The sequence below is a fragment of the Haliotis rubra genome, unplaced genomic scaffold, assembly GCF_003918875.1.
Source record: "Haliotis rubra isolate DU_JTF1 unplaced genomic scaffold, ASM391887v1 Scf441, whole genome shotgun sequence".
Lineage (NCBI taxonomy): Eukaryota > Metazoa > Mollusca > Gastropoda > Lepetellida > Haliotidae > Haliotis > Haliotis rubra.
The window spans coordinates 184,149-210,404 of record NW_025767126.1 but is presented as its reverse complement, the minus strand read 5'-3'; the positions used below and the strand labels follow the sequence as shown (position 1 = coordinate 210,404).

Genomic DNA, 26,256 nt, shown 5'->3' with positions numbered 1-26,256 from the left:
CTGAAGGCTGGAATTGCTAGACTCATCGGGAAGGTTGAAGTCATAACTATAATATCCCCCAACCATGAACAGCTCCAGGCAGTCAGATCCAGCCCCTCGCCTTCATTTCTCACCTGGAAGGGGGAGCTATAAGCACCCATTTGGCGCCTTGAAACAAGGTTCTCATAAGCTCATCCACTGCTCTTTGAGGGCTGCTCTTTGAGATGAAGGAAAATTCATGGGAAAGGCTAAGGGAACAACTTCACAAAAAATACGTTTCCTTGAGCAATCTGGTGTTGTCTTCAACACCTTTCTGGCACCTCTTGCACCACTACTGAAACCAAGCTGTACTGGCTTTCGCAGCTAGTCTGCCACATCAAGCTGAACACTCCATATGAAGAGGACACTCCAGCATCAACCTCACCTTGCACCGACGGCTTTTATGTAAGCAGTAGTCTAATGGTGATAACACCAGCTTGACTCACGTAGATCATGGTGATTCTAACGAGGTTGCTTCTAACGATAAGAAGGATCGTCGTATCTCACTGGACAGCTGCTGCCCACCTCAGACTGAGCTGCCCAACAGGTAAGTAAGGAATTTCCCCACCATAATCCGCCTGCTATTCTTTACGCATGGGGCTTATTTTACGTCTCTGAACAGTGCTATCTTAGGGCTGTGAGCTATGCAGTGGACAAAACAACAAAGGATGAAGTAAGAAGCACAAGAACGCAGCTTTCAGGTTTGGCTTGCAGACGACAAACCGTAAGAGGATCTCTACGAGATTAGCGAGGTGCACGGTTCTGCAGTTGTCCACAAAGAAAAGGTTGAACCGCTGCACTAAACATGTGACTTTGGTACTTTGGATGACAGAATGGTTTCAATTCTTTCAGTTTATTCAACTAATGACAACGCGGACTGGATCCAGTCTGAAAGACACTATACCCAATCTTATTTGTTTTAACCGAATTCGTATGTGCTGTCTTCGATATATTGAGCCATATTTGAATACCTGATGAATGGGACTATTGGCCATCAGAGAATTATTATTCGTTCTGGAACAAGTTCGATATGCTACGCCTTGGGAAAATAAGACAGATGGAGAGCTATTGGTATGCTTCTGTCTGGTACCTCGCTGCGTGACGTTCTCGTCGATTCAACTCCATAGAACGCCATTTGGCACTTATGATGACGTTTTCAGCATAACAGTCAAGTCATAGACCGCCCTCGCAGTGGCAGCTTACCAGTAAAGACCCCATGTCAAGACCGATAGATTCGAGCCACTCGCCTCCGACGCAGGTTCCAGACGCCAACCTTTACAGTCCATACCAGTGTGAGTGAGTTAAGTTTTATTCCAGCAATAACACTGCGGGGGCACCAGAAATGGGCTTCACACATTGTACCCATGTGGGGAATCGAACCCGGGTCTTCGGCGTGACGAGCAAACGCTTTAACCACTATGCTACCCAACCGCCCCTCAGCCCATACCACACTTGGCAACAGGGTTGTATCTGCGACAACAGTTGATGATGTCTACGCCTCTACGGCACCCGTGCAAGACGACGCGACAACACCGACATCAACGTCGAGGTCATCAAAGTAGTGGACAGGTGGAGTAGATTAAACCTGCAATGGAGAGCACCTGAATGGAGACGAGTTCACCTATAAACCACGTTTCCTTCTTCACTGACGCGACTGCAGGGCACGTGTCTACAGGTGCATAAGTGAACGTTACACCAAACCATGTGAACTGGAAAGGGATCATTAATGTTATTTATAACCGTGGATCGGTTTTGAACATGGGAAACATCCCACAATGCACTATTGACTATAATTAAAGTACAATCTGACTTATTTTTTAAGAACCTGGTTAAACTTCAGGACAGTCTAGTTCTGCTATGTCCACGCCGTATGGGCAGATTAAAGTGTGAAAGATAACAGATTGAGGTCATACCTACGTATATAGATTAGGCACAACCACCACAGACATTCCAGGTGGAACCAATGGTGAGGATACTTTAAACTGCTTCTTAAACGCTTTGCAACTTTTATGCATTTCTTCTGACATTATACTGGCGAACAGTCCAAACTGGCAGATGGTAATATATCAGATTTCAACCTCTGAGACTAGCCAGCTTCAATCAGCCTCGATTACCTGCTGATTGCTTTGGGCGCAAAAGGCAAAATGGCGGTGAAGTTAATATGAATTGTGATGAAACAGAGTGCTCACGAAGCGGGTGAGCATGACCTGCTTAGCTTTCTTGGGTACGAGGAGAGCACAAAGTATTCTTATTCTGCTTTATGTTAGATAGCAGCCGGAAACAATGATCTGCGTATCATTAAATTCCTAATTGTTTTGTTACAGATGTGGTCCGTCATCACACTGTGCGCTGCGCTGCTCTATTTTGTGGCAGCAGGTAAGTTGTTTCAATAGTTTAATGAAGATGTTCAAGTAAAGTTCAACGGGCGATAAGTGACCCTTTTCATCACACTGGATATTCATAAGTTTAGGAAAACATTCAAAATCAAAATGACCTGCATCAACACTAAACGAACTGGTAAAGGTCAATGTGTGACAAGAGGCTCCATTTAGTATTGACTTAGACCCAGTTCCATAGAGTACTGACTTAGACCCAGTTCCAAAAAGTATTGACTTAGACCCAGTTCAATAGAGTATTGACTTAGACCCAGTTCAGTATAGAGTATTGACTTAGACCCAGTTCCATAGAGTATTGACTTAGACCCAGTTCCATAGAGTATTGACTTAGACCCAGTTCCATAGAGTATTGACTTAGACCCAGTTCCATAGAATATTGACTTAGACCCAGTTCCATAGAGTATTGACTTAGACCCAGTTCCATAGAGTATTGACTTAGACCCAGTTCCATAGAGTATTGACTTAGACCCAGTTCCATAGAGTATTGACTTAGACCCAGTTCCATAGATTGACTTAGACCCAGTTGAGAGTAGACCCATACTTAGACCCAGTTCCATAGAGTACTTAGACCCAGTTCCATAGACTACTTAGACCCAGCTCCATAGAGTATTGACTTAGACCCAGTTCTATAGAGTATTGACTTAGACCCAGTTCCATACAGTTACTTAGACATACTTAGACCCAATTCCATAGAGTATTGACTTAGACCCAGTTCCATACAGTATACTTAGACCCAGCTCCATAGAGTATTGACTTAGACCCAGTTCAGAGAATTAGTATTGAAAAGCACTTACGTCTCAGTTTGACCCTTGGCTTAGACAGATCCTGTTAGGATACTACTTAACTAGTTTTGAATCAATATGGTTGTTCCCATCATTAAGAGTAGCGGTTAGCCTCGCTGATTTTAATGTTTGTTTATCACTCTCCACCACAATCCCATACTATAATCACTATATTTCAGAGCAGCTTGAAATTATCGATAAGCCGGTGAGCTTCCCAGAAGCCGAGAAGGCATGTGTTGCGAAAGGTGGCCATCTTGCTTCCATTCATGACCGAAACCATAACGACAGGTTGAAGGACATATGCAGAGGTTCTGGTAAGTTCAAGATCTTGTTGCATGGTTGTAGATATTTGAGTGAGTGAGTGAGTTTTGTTCTATTCCAGCTATGGCCCTACCTTTCCATGAGTAATTGAACCTGGTAAATATGAATGAAGATCTTAAACACTCAAATACAAGGAATATTATTTCATTGGATCAGTGAAAATCAAGGATATCAATACATTTTCGCGAAAATGTTGTGGTGTACTAGGACATCACCAAAGGCTGATATCACCAACCAGCAATATGAAACATTTGTTTGGCATTCATTTGTGCAAAAATTATGTCAACAATATTCTCGCTGTATTACACGGGGATGCTTGCAATGGCGTCTCAGTTATGAAGTCAAGGTAGATTCACAAGCATCTTCCAGACTAACGCTTGGGTGACAACGACACACAATCAACCATGTCACACATTGAAACTGCCTGTGCTCAGACGACTACCAGGGGCCACTTGAACCTTGTATGTCCTGGAATACTAGAGTATCTCCCCACACTCAGGCCACGTCACAAACATAAGTGGTACCTCGCACCATTACTTTGCTCACCCCGCGAAGACTTTGGCTAGCACATACTTTAAAACTGACTGAGTTTGGTTTTACGCCGCTGTTAGCAATATTCCAGCAACATCACGGCGGGGGTAACCAGAAATGGGCTTCACACATTGTACCCATGTGGGGATTCGAACCCGGGTCTTCGGCGTGACGAGGCAACGCTTTAACCACTAGGGATACCCTACCGCCCACATACTTTAACAGCCCAGACTAGGGACGTCAGAAGAGGCGCCAATCGGAATCATTTAGTCAGGCTCACTCATGATGAATATCATAGTATCCCATTTGGGTAGACTGATCCTCTTGATGGCAACACTGGATTGGATAAAATTCTACAGTTATAATATTGCTGAATGTTTAAATTATACCTACAAACAAATCCATACTTTGCTAATATAATATCCCAGGTTCCCCGCACAACTGTTGGATTGGTCTGAAGAATGATGGACAAGACTGGAAGTGGACCGATGGCACCTCTCTGGACTACACAATGTGGCATGCCGGTAACCAATTTACCCTTCGTAAATTCTTCGTATAGATATTTTTGATTGACGTTTTAAAAGCTGCAGTATTAATGAAATGGATGGATTTTAAATTCTTTAATGTTTTCAAAGCACGTACATGTACCGACAACCACACCTAAAGTTTAAATATTTATTGCATGGATAAAGGTTTCGAAATGCTGAAATCAAATTGTCTTCGTTCTGGTGTTCCTAAATGATATGTACTCATTGAACGTTTTAGCTAATTTCCGAATCTCGCAGTTCTAGACAATATTGCATTTATATAAATATGGAAGGATGGCCTTAAGTAATGTAGATCTTAGATATTTAACAGCTTCAGAGCACGGCATGTCAACAGACACAAGGAACCAAGAATTCTTTTCAGAACATATATGGGATTCGAACCACGATCATGAGCTTCTGGTACAATGAGAGGCGCATGTCTGTACACACGGCCGCGCCATCCGTTTCCCCTGGAAGAATCATCGGGGTTTCGGTGTTAGAGGCAAAAACATCCTCTGATTATTTTTTCTCTCGATTTCAGGAAATCCCACGACTGTGACCGGGTCGTTATGTGCAGCCATTGTCCGTCAATACTCCGACGTTGGCGAGTGGATATCAGAAAGTTGTGACGCCCCCGACACAAAAGCGGTGGCACTGTGTTCCATTGGTGGAAGCCAGAACCCCAACACAGGAAATCAGAACACACCAAACCCGAACACAGGACACACCAACCAACCAGTCACAGCACAACCAGTGACGTCAAAACCCGTTACCATGGCAGTACCTGATTTAGGGAAAGCTCCAGCTCGAAGTACGTGAGGACGTCATATGTCATTTAATTATTATATTAATATACACGTAACCAATAGTTATTACCCAATATATAGTACATGTAAATGGTATTTATCTTCCAAGGAGTGGGTTTGGTTTAATGCTGCCTTGAACAAATTTCGGTCAGGAAACGCCGGCTTGATGAGGGAGGAAAGCCGAAAGCGATGAAGGTTCATCATTCACGTGGGGTAGTGGGGTAGTCTATTGGTTAAAGCGTCCGCTCGTCACGCTGAAGACCTGTGTTCGACTCCCCACATGGGTACAATGTGTGAAGTCCATTTCTGATGTCCCACGCCGTGATATTGCTGAAATATTGCTAAAAGCAGCGTAAAACCATACTCACTCATAAAACACTGCGTCTCGTCCATTCAACTCCATAGGACACCATTTGGCACTTATGGTCACGTTTTGAGCATAACAGTCAAGTCATATACTGTCCCCGTGATGGCCGCCCACTAGAAATGACCCCACGTCATGCATTTAAAGCCAGTCACCTCAGATACAGGTTCCAGCCGCCAACCTTTGCAGCCCATGCCAGTGTGAGTTTAGTTTTACGCCGCTTATAGCTATATTCCAGCAATATCACGGCTTTGGGGACACCAGAAATGGGCTTCACACATTGTACACATTAAGACTGGCGACTTTGACAAACGTGTCCCCACCCCTATATTTCAGGTAAAGAGTGTTTTTCTTATGTGTTCTCACATTCAGTTGTTGATTTCAAAGAGGAAATACTCAAAAGATCAGTCAACATTTCAGACACCTCTTGTTTCATGAAGTTAGAGTCACGTGACATCAAAACATGTGATGAGCCCAGGAAACGGAAACAGGAATGATGTGTGAACAGATGCCAGCAAGTCAACTGCATGTTATGATAATACAGTGAAACTTGGATAAAAATGGATTTGGCTTATAATATCGAGGTGGCTTTGTCACATTTATTATGCGTTATCCCACACATTCCCCATTATCTGTGTATGATAACTCTTCCCGTTGTTTTCTGTGACCCCATACTGTTAGATAACTCGCCACGTTGTTTTCCGTGACCTCATACTGGTAGATAATAAGTCGTCACCTTGTTTTCCATGACCTCATACTGGTAGATAACTCTTCACGTTGTTTTCCGTGACCACATACTGTTAGATAACTCTTCACCTTGTTTTCCGTGACTCCATACTGTTAGATAATAACTCGTCACGTTGTTTTCCGTGACCTCATACTGGTAGATAATAGGTCGTCACGTTGTTTTCCATGACCTCATACTGGTAGATAACTCTTCACCTTGTTTTCCGTGACTCCATACTGTTAGATAATAACTCGTCACGTTGTTTCCCGTGACCTCATACTGTTAGATAACTCTTCACGTTGTTTTCCGTGACCACATACTGTTAGATAACTCTTCACCTTGTTTTCCGTGACTCCATACTGTTAGATAATAACTCGTCACGTTGTTTTCCGTGACCTCATACTGGTAGATAACTCTTCACGTTGTTTTCCGTGACCACATACTGTTAGATAACTCTTCACGTTGTTTTCCGTGACCACATACTGTTAGATAACTCTTCACCTTGTTTTCCGTGACTCCATACTGTTAGATAATAACTCGTCACGTTGTTTTCTGTGACCTCATACTGGTAGATAACTCTTCACGTTGTTTTCCGTGACCACATACTGTTAGATAACTCTTCACGTTGTTTTCCGTGACCTCATACTGGTAGATAACTCTTCCCGTTGTTTTCCGTGACCCCATACTGTTAGATAATTCTTCACGTTGTTTTCTGTGACCCCATACTGTTAGATAACTCTTCACGTTGTTTCCCATGACCTCATACGGTTAGATAACTCTTCACCTTGTTTCCCATGACCCTATACTGTTAGATAACTCTTCACGTTGTTTCCCATGACCCCATACTGTTAGATAACTCTTCACGTTGTTTCCCATGACCTCATACTGTTAGATAACTCTTCCCGTTGTTTTCCGTGACCCCATACTGTTAGATAACTCTTCCCGTTGTTTTCCGTGACCCCATACTGTTAGATAACTCTTCACGTTGTTTTCCATGACCCCATGCTGTTAGATAACTCTTCCCGTTGTTTTCCGTGACCCCATACTGTTAGATAACTCTTCACGTTGTTTTCCATGACCCCATGCTGTTAGATAACTCTTCCCGTTGTTTTCCGTGACCCCATACTGTTAGATAACTCTTCCCGTTGTTTTCCGTGACCCCATACTGTTAGATAACTCTTCACCTTGTTTTCCGTGACTCCATACTGTTAGATAATAACTCGTCACGTTGTTTTCCGTGACCCCATACTGTTAGATAACTCTTCCCGTTGTTTTCCGTGACCCCATACTGTTAGATAACTCTTCACCTTGTTTTCCGTGACTCCATACTGTTAGATAATAACTCGTCACGTTGTTTCCCGTGACCTCATACTGGTAGATAACTCTTCACGTTGTTTTCCGTGACCACATACTGTTAGATAACTCTTCACGTTGTTTTCCGTGACTCCATACTGTTAGATAATAACTCGTCACGTTGTTTTCCGTGACCTCATACTGGTAGATAACTCTTCACGTTGTTTTCCGTGACCACATACTGTTAGATAACTCTTCACGTTGTTTTCCGTGACCCTATACTGTTAGATAACTCTTCACGTTGTTTCCCATGACCTCATACGGTTAGATAACTCTTCACCTTGTTTCCCATGACCCTATACTGTTAGATAACTCTTCACGTTGTTTCCCATGACCCCATACTGTTAGATAACTCTTCACGTTGTTTCCCATGACCTCATACGGTTAGATAACTCTTCACCTTGTTTCCCATGACCCTATACTGTTAGATAACTCTTCACGTTGTTTCCCATGACCCCATACTGTTAGATAACTCTTCACGTTGTTTCCCATGACCCTATACTGTTAGATAACTCTTCACGTTGTTTTCCATGACCCCATGCTGTTACATAACTCTTCACGTTGTTTTCCGTGACCCCATACTGTTAGATAACTCTTCACCTTGTTTTCCGTGACCCCATACTGTTAGATAACTCTTCACGTTGTTTTCCATGACCCCATACTGTTAGATAACTCTTCACGTTGTTTTCCATGACCCCATACTGTTAAATAACTTCACGTTGTTTTCCGTGACCCCATACTGTTAGATAACTCTTCACCTTGTTTTCCGTGACCCCATACTGTTAGATAACTCTTCACGTTGTTTTCCGTGACTCCATACTGTTAGATAACTCTTCACGTTGTTTTCTGTGACCCCATACTGTTAGATAACTCTTCACGTTGTTTCCCATGACCCCATACTGTTAGATAACTCTTCACCTTGTTTTCCGTGACTCCATACTGTTAGATAACCCTTCCCGTTGTTTTCCGTGACCCCATACTGTTAGATAACTCTTCCCGTTGTTTTCCGTGACCTCATACTGTTAGATAACTCTTCACGTTGTTTTCCGTGACCTCATACTGTTAGATAACTCTTCACCTTGTTTCCCATGACCCTATACTGGTAGATAACTCTTCCCGTTGTTTTCCGTGACCCCATACTGTTAGATAACTCTTCACGTTGTTTCCCATGACCTCATACGGTTAGATAACTCTTCACCTTGTTTTCCGTGACTCCATACTGTTAGATAATAACTCGTCACGTTGTTTTCCGTGACCTCATACTGGTAGATAACTCTTCCCGTTGTTTTCCGTGACCCCATACTGTTAGATAACTCTTCACGTTGTTTCCCATGACCTCATACGGTTAGATAACTCTTCACCTTGTTTTCCGTGACTTCATACTGTTAGATAACTCTTCACGTTGTTTTCCATGACCTCATACTGGTAGATAACTCTTCCCGTTGTTTCCCATGACCCCATACTGTTAGATAACACTTCACGTTGTTTTCCGTGACCTCATACTGTTAGATAACCCTTCCCGTTGTTTTCCGTGACCTCATACGGTTAGATAACTCTTCACGTTGTTTTCTGTGACCTCATACTGTTAGATAATAACTCGTCACGTTGTTTTCCGTGACCTTATACTGTTAAATAATTCTTCACGTTGTTTTCCGTGACATCATACTGTTAGATATTTCTTCACGTTGTTTTCCGTGACCTCATACTGTTATATAATAACTCGTCACGTTGTTTTCCATGACTCCATACTGTTAAATAATTCTTCACGTTGTTTTCCGTGACCTCATACTGTTAGATAATAACTCGTCACGTTGTTTTCCGTGACTTCATACTGTTAGATAATAACTCGTTACGTTGTTTTCCGTGACGTCATACTGTTAAATAATTCTTCACCTTGTTTTCCGTGACCTCATAAGGTTAGATAACTCTTCACGTTGTTTTCCGTGACCCCATATTCTTCACGTTGTTTTCCAGAGGGAACACGGTTGACCGTGAAGGGGACTGACTTTGAACAAAACGGCAAGAAGGTTTTTCTGTCCGGCGTCAACCAGGCCTGGATAGCCTACGGCTATGACTTCGGAGACAACAACTACGAATACAGGCACCTAGAGTTTGAAAAGTACCTGAAGTTGGTAGCTGACAATGGCGGCAATTCTATTCGTATGTATCACACAACGTACAATACAGGGATATTTAACATTTTGGGATATTTTCTTTGTTTGGGTCTGTGGAAATTGGGTAGACATGACTGAGTTATTTTGAACAGTACGTATCGTATCAATACTCGGCAATCGGCAATATCAATACTCGGCAATCGGCAATATGGTGGACATACATGTATGTTTTCATAAATAGGCAAGCCCGATGTTAAAGGATATAAAATGATTATAGTTCTACCGGTGTGGTGAGTTCTATAAGTATAACAAACTGACCAATTTAGCAGGCATGTTTGTCGACCCCCCCTCTTGCAGCATCTATTATCATTAACTATGGTTAAACCAACTAAACATAGTAGGCCTTTAGAGTTACCGTAGTTCACTGTATGTTCCACCAGGTGTGTGGGTGCACATCGAGGGAGCTGTCACTCCCCATTTTGACGCATCTGGCATGGTCGTGAGCCTGGATCAGAAGGGCACCTTCATCAGCGACATCAAGAAGTACCTGCGGAAGGCCCTGGAGTACAACATCCTCATCTTCTTCTGTCTGTGGAACGGGGCTCTCGCACAGAACGACCACTTCAAGCTGGACGGGCTGATCAAAGTAACACATTTATCTTGAGCCAGTTAACAGTTAACACATGCACCCCAGTTAACAGTTAACACGTGCACAGTCCAGTTATCAGATATGCACAGTCCAGTTATCAGATCTTACCGTGACGATCCGGTTTAGAATTCTTCTGCTTGTCGCAACAGCTGACTAAGCAAAGGTACAAACTGACGGAAAGAGAATATAATCTCGTGTATAGCAAAATGCTAAACATTCATTATTTTCAGGTGTTATTTCATCAAACGTTTGCTTTATGGTCCACAAGATGCATTATGTATTCTACATTATCTTGCCAACTGGGCGGTGGGGTACCCTAGTGGTTAAAGCGTTCGCTCGTCACGCTGAAGGTTGGTTGAGTTGTGCTTTACGTCACATGTCGTCACACTGAAGACCCGGGCTCGATTCCCCACGTGGGTACATTGTGTGGAGCCCATTTCTGGTGTCCACCGCCGTGATATTGCTGGAATATTGCTAAAAAGCGGCGTAAAACTAAACTCACTCACACTTGCCAATTATTAATTTGACAGTGATAATTACCAAAACCCCATAATTAACACTTCCAGGACGAAGCTAAGCTGCAGTCGTACATAGACAATGCCCTGATCCCGTGGGTGAAGGCGGTGAAGGACGAGCCCTCAATGGGAGGCTGGGACATCATCAACGAGATGGAGGGAGAAATCAAGCCAAACCTGGCCAACGCGGAACCCTGTTTTGATACAAAGTTCCTGCTGAATTCCGGGGCAGGTTGGGCGGGCCAGAAGTACACGGCCGAGGAGTTTCTGAAGTACGTACACCCGGACAAGCTTGCCCCAAAGTGACAGGAGTAGAGCTAAGTCTACAATGAAGAAGTCGTAGGGCAACGATATGCAGGATGAGACAGGATATAATTTCACAAAGCAGTCTCAGTAACTTCTTTGAGAGGCATTTAGAAGTTGGGGCAGTAAGGAAGGATAGCAATATATGGATGAACAACTTCTATATTGCTGTGAGAGCGAGGTTTCGGTGTAGGTTGTAACACCGTTATCAAGCAAGTGAGTAAAACTGCGTAATTTCGGTAGGGCAACCGTCGCTTTGTGAAACGGGTCTCTGGTTTCGAACAATTGACTCGCCTTTGCAGGTGTTTGTGACGGGTGTCGCCTTTTCGCGTACACTGGATTCATTACTATCTGATAGTGATACATAGACACGTGTTTCTAATATAGTCGGAATTTAATGGACCCTGCTTTAATGGAGGTTTCGGATAATTATAGAATGATTTGTGTCGCTTTTGTTGTCAAAACAGAAGACTGTTCCACTCACTGTAACAACCGAGGATTTTCAGTTCGTTCGAAAAGGTTAACTGACTTACAACGGACCGGGTGCTCACTCTTCCACTTCTGTTTTGCTTGATGTTGAACACATTCAGTAATATTTCAGCTATACGCAGGGCCTGCATACAAGCTAGTCAAGTTCCGTCAGTCAGTAGGATGTGTGGGGGCGGTGGGGTAGCGTAGTGGTTAAAGCGTTGGCTCGTCACGCCGAAGGCCCGGGTTCGATTCCCCACATGGGTACAATGTGTGAAGCCCATTTCCAGTGTTCCCCGCCGTGATATTGCTGGAATATTGCTAAAAGCGGCGTAAAACTATACTCAGTCAGTCAGTAGCGGATGTATGCAAAGTGTATTATGACTTTTTATTACTCCATACGTGCAATAAAATGTAAGTCAGAAATGAGTCAGTTCTTAAAAATCACAATTCACGTTTTGTTCTTCAGATTCATAAACTGGCAGGTGGATGCTATCAGACAGGTTGACCCCCAGGCGCTCGTCACCGCAGGGTCGTGGGAGGCCAGGGACAACGTCGACAAATGGGGAGGCTTCAATTTGTACAAAGACGAGTGCCTTGTAAAGGCTGGCGGCAAAAAGATGGTAATTTCAGAAATATTGCACTGGTATTACGCTTTGTACCTGACAATATCCGTTTGTGCAGATGTGCTCGGCTTGGTGACAAATAACCTCTAACAACGAATCCACTGGCAAACACTGTTTTGGGAGTGTTATAGACAGTGTCTCACACGACAGTGTCGTTTAAGTTACGTGTCTGTTAGATAAAGATCCACGCGTGTCTTTGGGTTGTGTATGCAAGGGCAGGCTATCATTAAGTACAAATGACTTGACTCAAGTTTCGGTCAGGTTAATGTCAAGAAAATTATTTTGGGCATCAACACTCGCATCAGTTTAACCCCTATGTATTACACTACGGAAGCCTAGGAGGGACATTGTCGAGTTGTCGTCTTTACCAAAAGCAAGCAAAAAGTGTGACAATTAACCAAAGCGCGATAATGCTACATCTTTCTCATTTGTCGCTTGTCATAATATTTTTTATTCTATAAAAGGGCGACATTGCGACAACGTGACGATGTCCTTTCTTGGAGATTCCATAGCTATTATATCCTGGCAGCATGTAAACAAACAGAAATATACTCAAGGCATTGGTTGATAGCATGAGGAACGACCTTGAACTCACAGACGCCATATTCTGGTTTTAAGAGCCGCACAGGGTTACACGCAACATCGTTTGTCCTGGAATCCCAGGTTCAACAGTGCGAGAAGGCTGATAAAAAATATTTGTTAGGGGTAACTTAAATGAAGAATACGTAAAACATCCATTCCTTAGTTACATGTTTACATCAGTGTTATGGTTTCAGGGCACGCTGACGTTTTACTCGAGCCATACCTACTCATGGCAAGGGAAATACAGCGAGTTCTCTCCCTTTAAGGTGAGTCCTGTTGACCGGAAACTCTTCATTAGTTACATACATTCACTCTTCCTCGGAATTACAGGATATTGCTAAGATATTTGTACCGGTGTTCGAATTTACATCTAGAACCTCTTGGAAACCATATGCTGTGAATGCAGTCGAGTCCAAAGTCACACAAAGAGAAGTATGCTTTTTGGGTATGATGGTATGGTGGAACTTGGTCGTTACAGGATCCGATGATTGAGGGTTCGAATCACTGATAATGATCCTTTCTCGTACAGGGGCGTATCTACCATTATAAAAAGGCCCGGGCTTACACATGATTGTTGCAAAAAAGGTTGGACAAGCTCTCAATACTATCTAAATATAAAGCTTTGCAAACTACCGGGCTTACACGAAAGAAGGCATCCTACGCGCCTGTCGTAGGTTTCACCAATGGCCTAAACCTTTACGATATGCACTTTAGAATTCTTCCACATTAAACTGAAGCGTCTAGTGTGACTACTTGACTACTACACTAGCCTGTTCCAAAGAGTAATATTAACACAACGATAATCCTATTTAAGACCTACAGTCGTATATAATTTAACCAAGACTTACGACAGTGCAGGTAGCGTTAAGATCACCTGTGGGTCATTACACTGATACATGCAATTACGGCATTGGTGTACGGAGATAGGAACATGTGGTCGTCAGAAGGTCAAATCATAAAGTACTCGATTTCAGCACGTCTTCGCCGACTACGGACTTAAGAAGCCGTTGGTGGTAGCCGAGTTTAACCAGGTGTCCGGGGCAGGGATGGACATCGTTGACCAGTTCAAACACCTGTACACCAGTGGCTACGCTGGAGGATGGACCTGGCACGCGAAGGCTGATGGCGCCAACAGTGACTCAACAGCCAATCAGATGCGAGGACTTCTGTCACTGAAGGGCAAGGTCGACCAGACGGAGGGAGGCCAGATTCCACTCACGTTGTGATCAATCAGTGCCTAGTCCAGCCCTAATGTGTAAACAGTTATAGGCAGTTCAAAAATAATCGTTTGCATATTTGCGTAGACAATGCATATTTCAATGAGATCAACTGAAATAAATATTGAGAGTTTTGTAAGTTTGTTGACCTATAAATTCTGTCACATCTGATATATTTAATGCGACAACAGTTTAAGCCGCGTTTGTACACCATTGAAAGCACGGCTTCTGTCGTCTTAGTCTGCAATATTAAAGCCATAAAACAGCAGGGGAAGTTGATCACGCAAAACTGTGATTGATAGTGAGAGTCTGTTAGTATCAAGATTACGGGTCGCATGGGTGGCTTAGGCATCTGAGGCTACGCGATGCGCCATGGAGAGTAGCGTCCCTTAATCGTGACAGAAGCGTATGATTGTGGGGTCGATTCCCGGTTCGCCCTGATTCTAGGACCACACCTACACCACTTCGGGCTATTTAACTGGTATACTGTTCAAAACGGTGTTAAACGAAATTCTCTCATGCCACGAATAGTACTATTATTCTTCCACAGAAGATTGGCAAAGATTTCAACTCAATATTTTATGTAGTCTAAAAAGCGAAAAAAGAAGCAAAAAACCCAACCAAAACAAAAGAACCCCAAACAAACAAACAAACAAAAACAAACAAAAATTCCCCAACAAAAACAAAACAACTAAAACAAACACAAGTTGGGGACCCTCCATACCCGCACACTCACGTCATCGTTTATCCAAAGGTTCAGTATGTGCACTTTCAGTTAAATGACGTTCACCTGTATGAATCAGCTCTATTACATGCTCATTCTTATACTGCTCTTCTCTGTAACTTGACAAAAACAACAACAAACTATCCCCACAAACTAGTCACGGTGACTCCGAGACCACCAAAGCCAGACAGACAAAGCTGAAAGAGGTGAAGCAAAGGGACACGGCCGTGGTCAGTAAGCTTTGTGAGTTGCTGAGTCACACGCCCTTGGCCATGCAAGGTCCGCGTTAATGAACTGTGTTACTTGACTCACACAGAATATGTCGAAAATATTGTTTTTAAAAACTCAATGAAGCAACGACAACCAGCTGGTCTAAATGGTGAGTCACGTTCGTCATAGATTTAGCACCTTACGCGCAGGTTCTAACCAGGTGCCAAAATAACACAGAACAAGTCATAATGACTCTTCAGGAATTACTGGAACGCTATCATCCCGACAAGTTAAAGATAAGCATGTTTTCTAAAGTACGAAGCAATAGGATTAAATTCAACGCTTTGGGTCAATGTAAACTTTGCACATTTTAGTCACCAAGTTTCCTGTTTGGCGTAGTTTCTGATGCAGACAAAATATTAAGAAATTAGAAGACAGTCGGGTCCGATTAGCTCATATAGTACAGGAAATTATATCGATTCTGAACACACGCAGAGTATAAATTTCAGTAAACAGATATGCCATTAATGAAGTCATTGACAACCTCGGTATATTTGAGGCAAATATTTCTAATGTCATAAAAGAAGTAGTTAAGGAATGTCGATATTAGAATGGGCAAAAGAACAGAACATATACTATCCCAAAAGTAGGGGATATTCCATTTCACATGCATTATCAAGGAAAGTATTATTTATCCTTTGAGAGTAATCATTTTATGTAAAAATATCGCCCAAACACAGCACTGGCATGCCCACAATATGCACGTGATAACTGTGATGATCATGGGGGTTGAACCTGACATTTGCACGATGTTGGATGTGACGTTTCTCGTCATTAACAGAGGAAATTGGAATGTGCAAACATCAATTTGGTTGTTTTAGAACTCTGTTAACAACTTTAAGATATGCGCAGACTTTCTCGAGATGAAAGATTACGTGCCCTTGGCATGCTACAGGTTGGCACAACACAGACCCTTGTGGTACGCAGTTTGAACGACAACGACAGACAACGCTCAGGTACACCAAGGGCGACAACTAGGGCTCAGGATAGATTTATCCGTACTGCAGCCTTAAGAAATCGTGTCATAACAGCCAATCAGATTAGAGATCGACTGCAAACAGGTGCTGGTGTTAGAGTGGGTGACCAGACCATCAGAAATCGACTGCACAGTGGTCAGTTACACGCACGGCGTCCTCGTGTCATCCCCTGCTTGAGAGATGGCCACATTGGGCTAAGACGTCTTTGGTGTTTATCGACGTTGGAACAATGTAATGTTCTCTGATGAGTCCAGATTCGTGTTAGACTCGTTGATAGACGTAACGGGGCGGTGGGGTAGCCTAGTGGTTAAAGCGTTGGCTCGTCACGCCGAAGACCTGGGTTCGAGTCCCCACATAGGCACAATGTGTGAAGTCCATTTCTGGTGTCCCCCGACGTGATATTGCTGGAATATTGCTAAAAGCGGCGTAAAACTATACTCAGTCAGTCAGTCAGTGATAGAGGTAACAGGGTTTGGCGTAGACGTAACGAACGTTTCCACGATGTCAACGTCATAAGGCATGATCATTTTGGAGGTGGGTCTGTAATGGTGTGAGGTGGCATCACTGCGTCTGGAAGAACGGACTTACATGTTGTTACTGGACGTGTCACAGGTCAAGTACTACCAGGACAACATCCTGGCAGCCCACGTTGTGACATTTGCTCCACGCCATGGCCGCCGTTTCATCTTCCAAGATGACAACGCCAGATGTCACAGGGCTAGGATTGTCACTGAATACCTCCAACAGCAGAATATCACCAAACTCAGACTCTTTTATTCTAAAAAAACCCACTCTTGGTGGTACACGATTAAACATTTTCAATATATCTACATAAAGGCAAGATGGCAGAAAGTACAATTATAATTTTACAATATACATGCAACATAGTTACAGTTTATAATATAATCATTTAGTCTTTTTCACACTTTTATCAACTACGTTTAGGCATTTTGCTAAATTTGTGATTGTGCAAGGTTTGGCTTCAGAAATAGGTTTTTATAGGTCATTAGATTAGGGAAAGGTAAGTATTACATGGGAATGTGTTTCTTTCTTTGTTCAATAAAAGCTTGGCATTTAAATAAATAATGAAATTCATCTGCTACAGCAGGTGATTTACAGAGATTGCAGGTTCTATTTTCACGATCAATGCCATGCCAACGGCCAACTTCAACAGGTAGGTTATGGTTAAATGGTTCTGTATTTTAAAATTGGTAAATGTACATAAGCCGACAGGAGGAGATAATTTTCTAAAATCGGGAGATTTTTACTGTATTTGTAACAGAAACCTTTAGGGCTATTTCCTATCTCAACTTTCCAACTTTGGTAAAATTGATCTTTCAGGATTGTTTCTACCTGAGAAGGTAACCACTGTCATGAAACATTTACGGGGTTATGAAATATACTACCCATCAAAAGTTTAGACTCACTTAAAGCACTCACTATATGTTATGTATATATATGTGGTTACATCGAAGATGAATTTCTCCCCAAAACTTGGGGGAACCAACTGCAAACCGTATGCACATGAATTGCATGAGGATCATGCATCAAATTGCTGAAAAGCACGTGCAAATATCGTCCATGTGAACAGCTGCGTTTAGGTGTAAAGTGTTGTTAAGAATTCACCAATTTTCACTGAGTTTCATCATTTATTGAACTCATGACAATAATCTTTTCAACGTTACGAATTTGTTTTACAATACATCAATGTAAAGAGTACCTTTACTGAAAGTAGACTGAAGTAAGCGGCTACATTTACACTAGAGAGTCTAAACTTTTGATGGGTAGTATATATAAGATAGACCACATTTATCAAGTATGCCTTTTATATATCTGGTCCAAATGTCATATTCGTTTTCTCTAGTGCCTTGGATAAGTGTATAATTATAAATCAATTTTGACAGTTTTGGAGTAGTTCCAATAGAATGTAGCTTATACCAGTAACAGATTACCCTTTTAGCGGCTAATATATAAAGGGGAACCCTCCCTAGCTCTCCATATTCCATTTAATTTAGGGTAGAGTTGTGTAAACCAATGGCTAATTTAGGAAGTTTCAAATGAGTCTTCTCAATAACTTGTAAATTTTCATATGCCCATGTTTCGCAACCATAAAGCAAGATCGGTGAAATCATTACATCAAATGCTTTCAGTAAACAATCTATAGGTGTATTAAAGTTTCTTGATTATTTTCAAAAGGCAAAACGTAGCTTTAGAGGCGCTTTCTGAAAGTTGTTTTATTGCTTTATTGAATTTTCTGTTTCTGCTGAAACTCACTTCAAGATAAATGTAATCATCTACAATGTCAATCAAAGTATTTCCATAATGGAAATTTAGCTTAGAGTATTTTGCTGGACAGCTCCCAAATATAAATACCTTTGTTTTATCTAGGTTTACTTCCAGATGCCACATGTTACAATATGTATGGAATGAGTTAAGAGTACGTTGAAGTTCAGGAGCTGTTGCGGCAAAATGGACTGTGTCATCTGCATAAGGTAGTATCGTAAATGAAATACATAGGTTCATATCAATATCTGGGAAGTTACGAAGACTCACAGATGTACATCCATCATTAATAAGGAAATCGTCCAGTTCATTTATGAATAAACAGAACAAAAGAGGGGACAGGTTTTCACCTTGGTGTACGCCAGCGTAGCATGGTAAGTAATCCGACATATTATTGTTTCATAGTACACAAGATTGATATTAATCTGCCATTAATTCCACTGTTGAGTAGCTTGTGCAAGAGCCCAACTCTCCATACATTATCAAACGCTTTCGAAAAGTCAATAAAAGCACAGAACAGTTTTCTTTTACTAGTTTTTAATAATTGGTTTAAACATATACAAAGATGTTAAGGCAGGGGTTCATATATTATTTATTTCAAGAAAAGTGTAAAGTCTGTTATTCAGTATACGTGTGAACAGTTTACCGAAACATCTGAGTATCGTAATTGGTCGGTTTCCTTTCTAGATGGGTCTGAAAAAGCCCGTCAACCATACTTCCGGTAATATTCCCGATGATAAAATCAAATTAAAGTATTCAACATATGTAGCACCAAGTAGATCAAATGAATCTATAAGATAGTCATTTTCAATTTGATCGGTTCCAAAGGCTTTATTGTGTTTAAGATTTTTAATTGCAAAAGCTTTTTCTTCAAATGATATATCTTTATTAAGCATGTAGTCATCGTAGCCTTTCTCGATGATTCGGCGGTCTATTCGGGGTAATCTGAAATCTGTTTCCCATTTATATCTTTAAAATGTTAAAAAAATTATGAATATCAGGTGCATCACAAGATATATTTCTTTTACTCTTTGTAAGCATATTCCAAAACTCTTTAGGCTTATGCTTTTGTTTTTCTCTAATCAATTTACAAAATTCATTTTTATTGCTTGATATGCTTTTATGCTGCTTTAGAACATCGGCGGTACTCAGCTTTATGAAGACTTGTTTTGTAATTAAGAGTATTCAATGGTCAGCCTTACTCAGCTTTCGCCCATCGAGCATGTCTGGGGCATCCCCACCCCACCCCACCACCGGATCCGCTTCTGTGGCACTAGGTCAACTATCACCAATCACCATAACTCTGAGCCATTTACTGGCCCTTCTAAACGTGGTAAAAGTCCTTTGCCAACAAATTGTAAGTGAGCTCGAAACCCAGAGGAAGGTTGATGAACTTCGATAAACCACTGACGTACAATGTTGATAATTACTCCAGTCCACTCTTATATACGTCAAATTTGAAATTTCTTAAGTTCATAACTTATCCTTACCCAGCAATGCGTAGTATAGTCGTTAAGTACATTTTGGAAAACCATGTGTTAACTGAAAATGCTGAACGTCCTAAGTATGCATTGATAAAGAATTCGGAGGTTGAAACAGGCACACCGCCGTTAACAGGTTTTTGCCATATTCCCAGTCAGCTTGAATCAGCTTTGCATAGTGGCTCTGTGTTTGAAATATGACAAAAGTACAATCAATTTGCCGATGGCAGAATATGTAACAGCTGACCTCGATAGTTACTACCGATAAGAGATTAGAATTTGCAGTCGTGTGCGGCGACGATAACACATATTACCAGACTTTAACGCTTTTTCCATCTTTAGGGATGATCAGACTAAATGCCTCTTGCTCCACGTCGAACAATACTTTATCTGTACTTCCATGTAACAGATAACATAGTTCGCATATGGAACCAAATGCGAGTTTTTTAAGTTAGTTGCAGCCCAAATGTTTACAAAATGTTACTGTGGGAACCTTTCATCTAGACTCGGGCCTACCGAACCTACGCTCAAACAAATTGGGAGCCTTCCCATGGGCCAACTGATCGAAGAATGTTCTAAACTGAGGACTATATACTTCCTTTCAAAAGACTCTCTAGTGTAAATATAGCCACTTACTTCTTACTACTCCAAAACTGTCAAAATTGATTTATAATTATGCACTTATCCAAGGCACTAGAGAAAACGAATATGATATCTGGACCAGATATATAAAAGGCATACTTGATAAATGTGGTCTATCTTATATATACTACCCATCAAAAGTTTAGACTCACTAATGTAAATATAGCCACTTACTTCAGGCACCTGTTCTAAACTAAATTTTGCAAAATATTCCCTACTGTTTAAAGTTACTGTTTACACATGAACTGACGTAACGTTGAAAAGATTATTGTCATGAGTTCAATAAATGATAAAAAATCAGTGAAAATTGGCGAACTTTTAACAAAACTTTACACCAAAACGCAGCTGTTCATATGCACGATATTTGCACATGCTTTTCGGCAATTCGATGCATGATCCTCGTGCAATTTATGTGCATAAGGTTTGCAGTTGGTTCACCAATATCTGGAGTTATTCTCTCCACATGCATGTCCAGTTGAGTGAACACAATAAATTCACAAAAACTGCACCCAGTAACCATCAACTGACCTTGTACTTGTGCGTAGTGATGGTGAGATCTTTTCAAAGAAATTACACCATTTTCCTTTTTAAGGAAAACGTCTAAAGCTTCACAAGCATTGTCAATGGTCATGTTGCGTGCTGAGTAGGGACATTTGATCTCAACAATCCCACTTTCACCATTGTCACAAACCTTGCCATCAGGTGTTGCTCCCAAAAATGAAAACTCATTGTTTACAACAAACCCGCATTCATGAAAATGTCTGTCTGGATATTTCTGATGGTACCTTGCCTTAGCATCTTTTTCATGTTTCTTCCCATTATTCTAGTGATTGTGCTTGTATATTTCTTCTAGTGAAAATAGAGTTCAAGAAGCCATGATTTGGTCTTTTTTTCTGGACAAAACCTTTCCAAAACTTGATGCAGTTAGACGTTTCCCGCGTTCATCAAACCAGAGTTCATTTGACTGACTCTGTGTTTTCATTTCAAGAGATTTGGGATCCTTACAGATTGTATCTTCATCATTTAGATGAGCAAATTCCTGGGGAAGCTTCACTGGTGGTGGCAAGATAACACTGGTGTTCCCACATATGTGTGTAGTTGGTGTTGCATTCTTGATATGTTTGATCTGAAATTATAAATAAATCATTTCAAATATTTTGTCGTTTCAGGGATATCAGCAATGGACATACTAGCTCTGGCAGCAGAAAAACATGATTTGAAGCAACAATTACAAGACAAGTCAAGAGAAATAAGAGAGTTGAACATCAGAGTGGCATCATATGAGAAGACAATTCAGGAATTACAGAGAGAGCTTCAACAATCATCATTATTTTCCATAAATGTTGTGATCACCAGGGGTAAAAAAGTCAAAAACTTATTCAAACACTATACAGGTGTTACATATGTGAGATTTCTCACACTACTAACATTTCTGCTACCCCAAGGAGAGGACATTGATTATTCATCAGGGAGAAAAGACATCAAGAGACTTAAACCTCAGGATGCATTATTGCTTACTCTCTGTCGATTAAGGCATGGGTTTGGACTTAAAGACATTGCAGTTCGCTTTGGACTAAGTCCTCAGTCAGCAGGTATCATTTTAAACACATGGCTTGATCTGTTATATTTCAAGCTAGGGCAGATTCAAATATGGCCACACAGGGATGATATAATACAACATATGCCTGAAACATATCGTAGAGACTATCCAACAACATTAATTATCATTGATGGGACAGAAGTCAAAACACAGACCCCATGTGCTGTAAGTTTGCAAAGTCAAGTCTACAGTGATTACAAGTCCTCTTCTACTCTTAAGGGTTTGATTGGATGTGATCCAAATGGAAGCTTAATGTTTGTTTCAGAACTATTTACTGGTTCAATATCTGATAAAGCAATCACTGAACAGTCTGGGTTTTATGATGTCATTAAGTCAATGAAAGAAATTGGACACATTAATGAAGGTGATGGCATCATGGTTGACAAAGGTTTTTCTATCAAGAATGAAGTTGAAAAAGTAGGTTTGAAGCTGAATATACCTCCAAAAGGAAAGACAGGAAAACAATTCAACATGGGAGAAAATTCATGTACAGAAATAGTGGCAAAGCACAGAGTTCACATTGAGAGACTTATTAACAAGGTGAAACAATATAAATTATTGTCAAATTGTATTCCAACATCTCTATTCTCAAGGATAAACAAGATTTGGTCTGTTTGTTGCCACCTGACATTATTTCAGGATGTTTTTGTTAAGTAATGGTGCATATCTAAGTTGTTCAATGAGGTCAAGCTACTACTGTATACAGCAACTCGTAATAAAACTAAATTTCAAACTCTTCTGAAATGTTTTTAAGTTAGTTGCACCTCTTTGACATAGATATCTAGATATATACCTGATAAGATAGTGCAGAACCAATTGGCACATCTCCCATAGGAGTTTGCACCGAAGGCAAATCATGTTGTGCTGTTCTATGCAGGAGTGGTGTGCCCTGTAGAGTTTGAAGACTTGCCATATCAACCCTTGGTAGCCTGAAATACACAGACATACATACAGATCATATACAAAAAAATCATCTTACAGTTGTGTTTGTAATATGAATTGCACTTAACATTAAAAATGCAGATTTTCTATCATGAATAGAGAATTCCTTCATTCTGTTACATAAGGGCAGTTATCATTCTTAACTTGTAATCAAGTAAAAATGTACAAATGTTTCATGGATATCTTGAATTATCAATTTTAGCAAAATGTCTGATGAAATAATAAAACTATTCTTGTAATTCATGTCGGTGTGGCATTGTATTGGCTTCCGCTTGCGTTGCTCAGTTGGTCTAGCAACCACAACCTGGCTGATAGGCACTGGCAAGATTTTGTCTCCCCTTGGCTTGTTCCATTGTTGTGGCATGGATGTGGAACTCAAATCAGATGGAATTTCTTTGAAGTTGTGGAGCTTGAATCCCTGCAATGTCTTGATCAGATATAGACTTCCCCTAATCTAGATGAAAACACAAAGAACTAATTTATTTAGCAGATTATGAGTAGATTTTATAGTTTACCTTGTTTACTTGATACTCAGTAGACTGGTTCTAAAAAATAGATAATGCCGTGATCATACAAATGTTCTAACCTAATATTTAAGATTTTCTTCAAGCATGGATTTATTGGGAAAATTTAGGACCAAAATTGTGGTATATGTGCATTAATTCACTTTGACAATTTTATTATTAGAAATGACTAAAAACTTCATAAACAACATTTGATTTAGGGCCTCTCACAATAATTAAAACCAAACGGTATTTTGACATTGACAAGTTTGGCCTCTACGTTCTAGACCCTTTCAAGATTGGCTGCACTATGCATCACAATAAATTAGAATCGTACGCACACATTTTCGTAACAGGTATAAAATCATCTCCGAAAATAGCAACTTACCCAGCTTTACAAGAGCAATAAGCATTTTTGATTCGGATCACATCAAGGTCAAGTGACAGTCGACGAGGCGAGTTGTTTTTTCTGAGTGATGGCCAACACTTGTCACCTCATGAATGTAGCCTTGCTGGTAATAATTAAGTCCCTTTTGCATGCTCTTAGTCGATATTTGATCAGCAATCGGTAAAAAGGACACAGAAAAGTTTTCAGGAATGCATGCGAGACAATTGCTTTGCTCGGCGGCGGCCATTTTTGTTAGAAAGCGTGGGTATCCAAGGGGGCGGGGCATAGCGAAGATGCGCGGATCCATGAATAGAACACCCTTGGGACGAGATTCAAAGAAAACTGAATGATCTCCACCCAAGGCGACAACTGCGGCTGGACTCGATCAAGCATTTCGCAGAGTATGGACCCAAGTGCCTATGGCCTTCATCAACCGGCTAATTCATTCCATGTACAGACGATGCAACGCTTTCATCAATGCCCATGGAGGCCATACACGATACTGACTTTGGGGTACCTTAATGGTACCATTTTTGGTGATTGTGTTTGTGTGAACCCTAAATGTGATTCCCGAACATGTGTTAACCATAATGGTCAAGTTTGAACTCAATCCTCCGTTTTGATTGTTAATTAGAGTTGATTAAAGTGTGTGCTTTAAGAAACCGCCATCGGTGCGACATTTCTTTTGTGGTTCAGTATATTTCACATTTAGATCTATATACAAAGGTTCAGAGAGACAAGAACTCTCCACAAGGTTGTTTGACAAAAGGGATGATTTCAATTTTCCAACAGTCACCTTTCATGTCGAGCAATGTTCCAACAGGTCTTTACATTTCACAACTTTTGAGGTACAACGGAGCATCCTCTAATTGCCAAAATTCAAAGAACGGCACTGGACTCTTGCTCACATGTTGTTAGATCAAGCTTACAACATTCAAGGCCCCAGTAAAGCTTTCAACAGGTTTTGGGCATTTGGAGGACATTGCCAAAGTTGTTGATTTGTTGTATGTCTGATTAATGCCCTGCCAATGTCGCTAATCTTGTGGCCAAAGGGATCATTTGGGAGGTGGGGACGTCATCATCTGGAGTGGGAGGACTGCATAAAGGACGCCAATGGATTGTGGATGAGAAAGACTTGAATGGAATGAGGAAAAGAGACGAGATTTTGCAAATGACCTCAACTATTTCATATTTAGATCTATAGACAAAGGCTCAGAGAGACAAAGAACTCCCCACAAGGTTGTATGACAAAAGGGATGACTTCAAAGAACGTCACTGAACTCTTGCTCAGAAGTTGGCTGATTGTCTGATATCTATTACACAGGAGACGTCATGCCGTTCCTCACATCATTACAATTAGCCTTGGAGAGAAGATGTGAACCTCTTTCTCCGATTTCCTCTTCGTTGTCGAACAACCATAAGCTGATGATCGATATGGATGGACATTTCAGTTTCATGACAAACACATGCGGTTGATTTAGATTTAGATTTTAAAAGATCTTATAAAAGTGTCATCAACATGACTGAAGTATTTGCCAGGAAATTGTCTGAATTTTGTTTGTCTGAAACTTGGTAGGTATCGTAAACAACCAGTAATATTTACATAGATTTTATTAAAGTGTTATTCGTTACCGAAAATCTGTAAATTACGTTCTCTAAGTCAATATTCGCAAGAAGGTGAACAATATATCCATTGTTTGTTAAACAATAACACAGTATTAATATGATCCTAACGGTGTAAATTTTCCTCGTTAGAAAGGATGATATTCTAAAAAGCGAATGTGAAATTATTTATGACGTGTCAAGAATATTTTATAGTCAGAAAAAGCTTTGAAACTGAAACCTTATGATATAATAAAACAAAGTGTTATTTATCCTTAGGACTGGATACATATGAATTCATTTCCTTTTTGCTTGTTTCATATGGTTTTCATGTTCAAGGTCTGTAATCGATGTTGATACATTGTAGTCAGGTGAGTAAGTGAGTGAGTTTAGTTTTACGCCGCACTCAGCAATATTCCAGCTATATGGCGGCGGTCTGTAAATAATCGAGTCTGGACCAGACAATCCAGTGATCAACAGCATGCGCTGTCGATCTGCGCAATTGGGAACCGATGACATGTGTCAACCAAGCCAGTGAGCCTGAC

General features: G+C 40.9%; 2 protein-coding genes across 2 annotated transcripts; both read left to right on the top strand.

The window, feature by feature from the left end:
* Positions 1 to 1,984: 1,984 nt before the first annotated feature.
* LOC124289460 (mannan endo-1,4-beta-mannosidase-like) lies at positions 1,985 to 14,433 on the top strand. The gene is made up of 11 exons (XM_046726075.1): positions 1,985 to 2,076; positions 2,343 to 2,394; positions 3,376 to 3,510; positions 4,477 to 4,572; positions 5,117 to 5,386; positions 9,800 to 9,985; positions 10,380 to 10,585; positions 11,155 to 11,375; positions 12,344 to 12,497; positions 13,277 to 13,348; positions 14,057 to 14,433. The coding sequence occupies exons 1-11, from the start codon at positions 2,074 to 2,076 to the stop codon at positions 14,306 to 14,308; spliced, it is 1,647 nt and encodes a 548-aa protein (XP_046582031.1). The 5' UTR covers positions 1,985 to 2,073; the 3' UTR covers positions 14,309 to 14,433.
* A 7,423-nt stretch (positions 14,434 to 21,856) lies between these two features.
* On the top strand, positions 21,857 to 22,933 carry LOC124289433. Its single transcript, XM_046726050.1, has one exon. It carries the CDS (start codon positions 21,857 to 21,859, stop codon positions 22,931 to 22,933), a length of 1,077 nt encoding a protein of 358 aa, XP_046582006.1.
* The last annotated feature ends 3,323 nt before the right edge of the window (positions 22,934 to 26,256 follow it).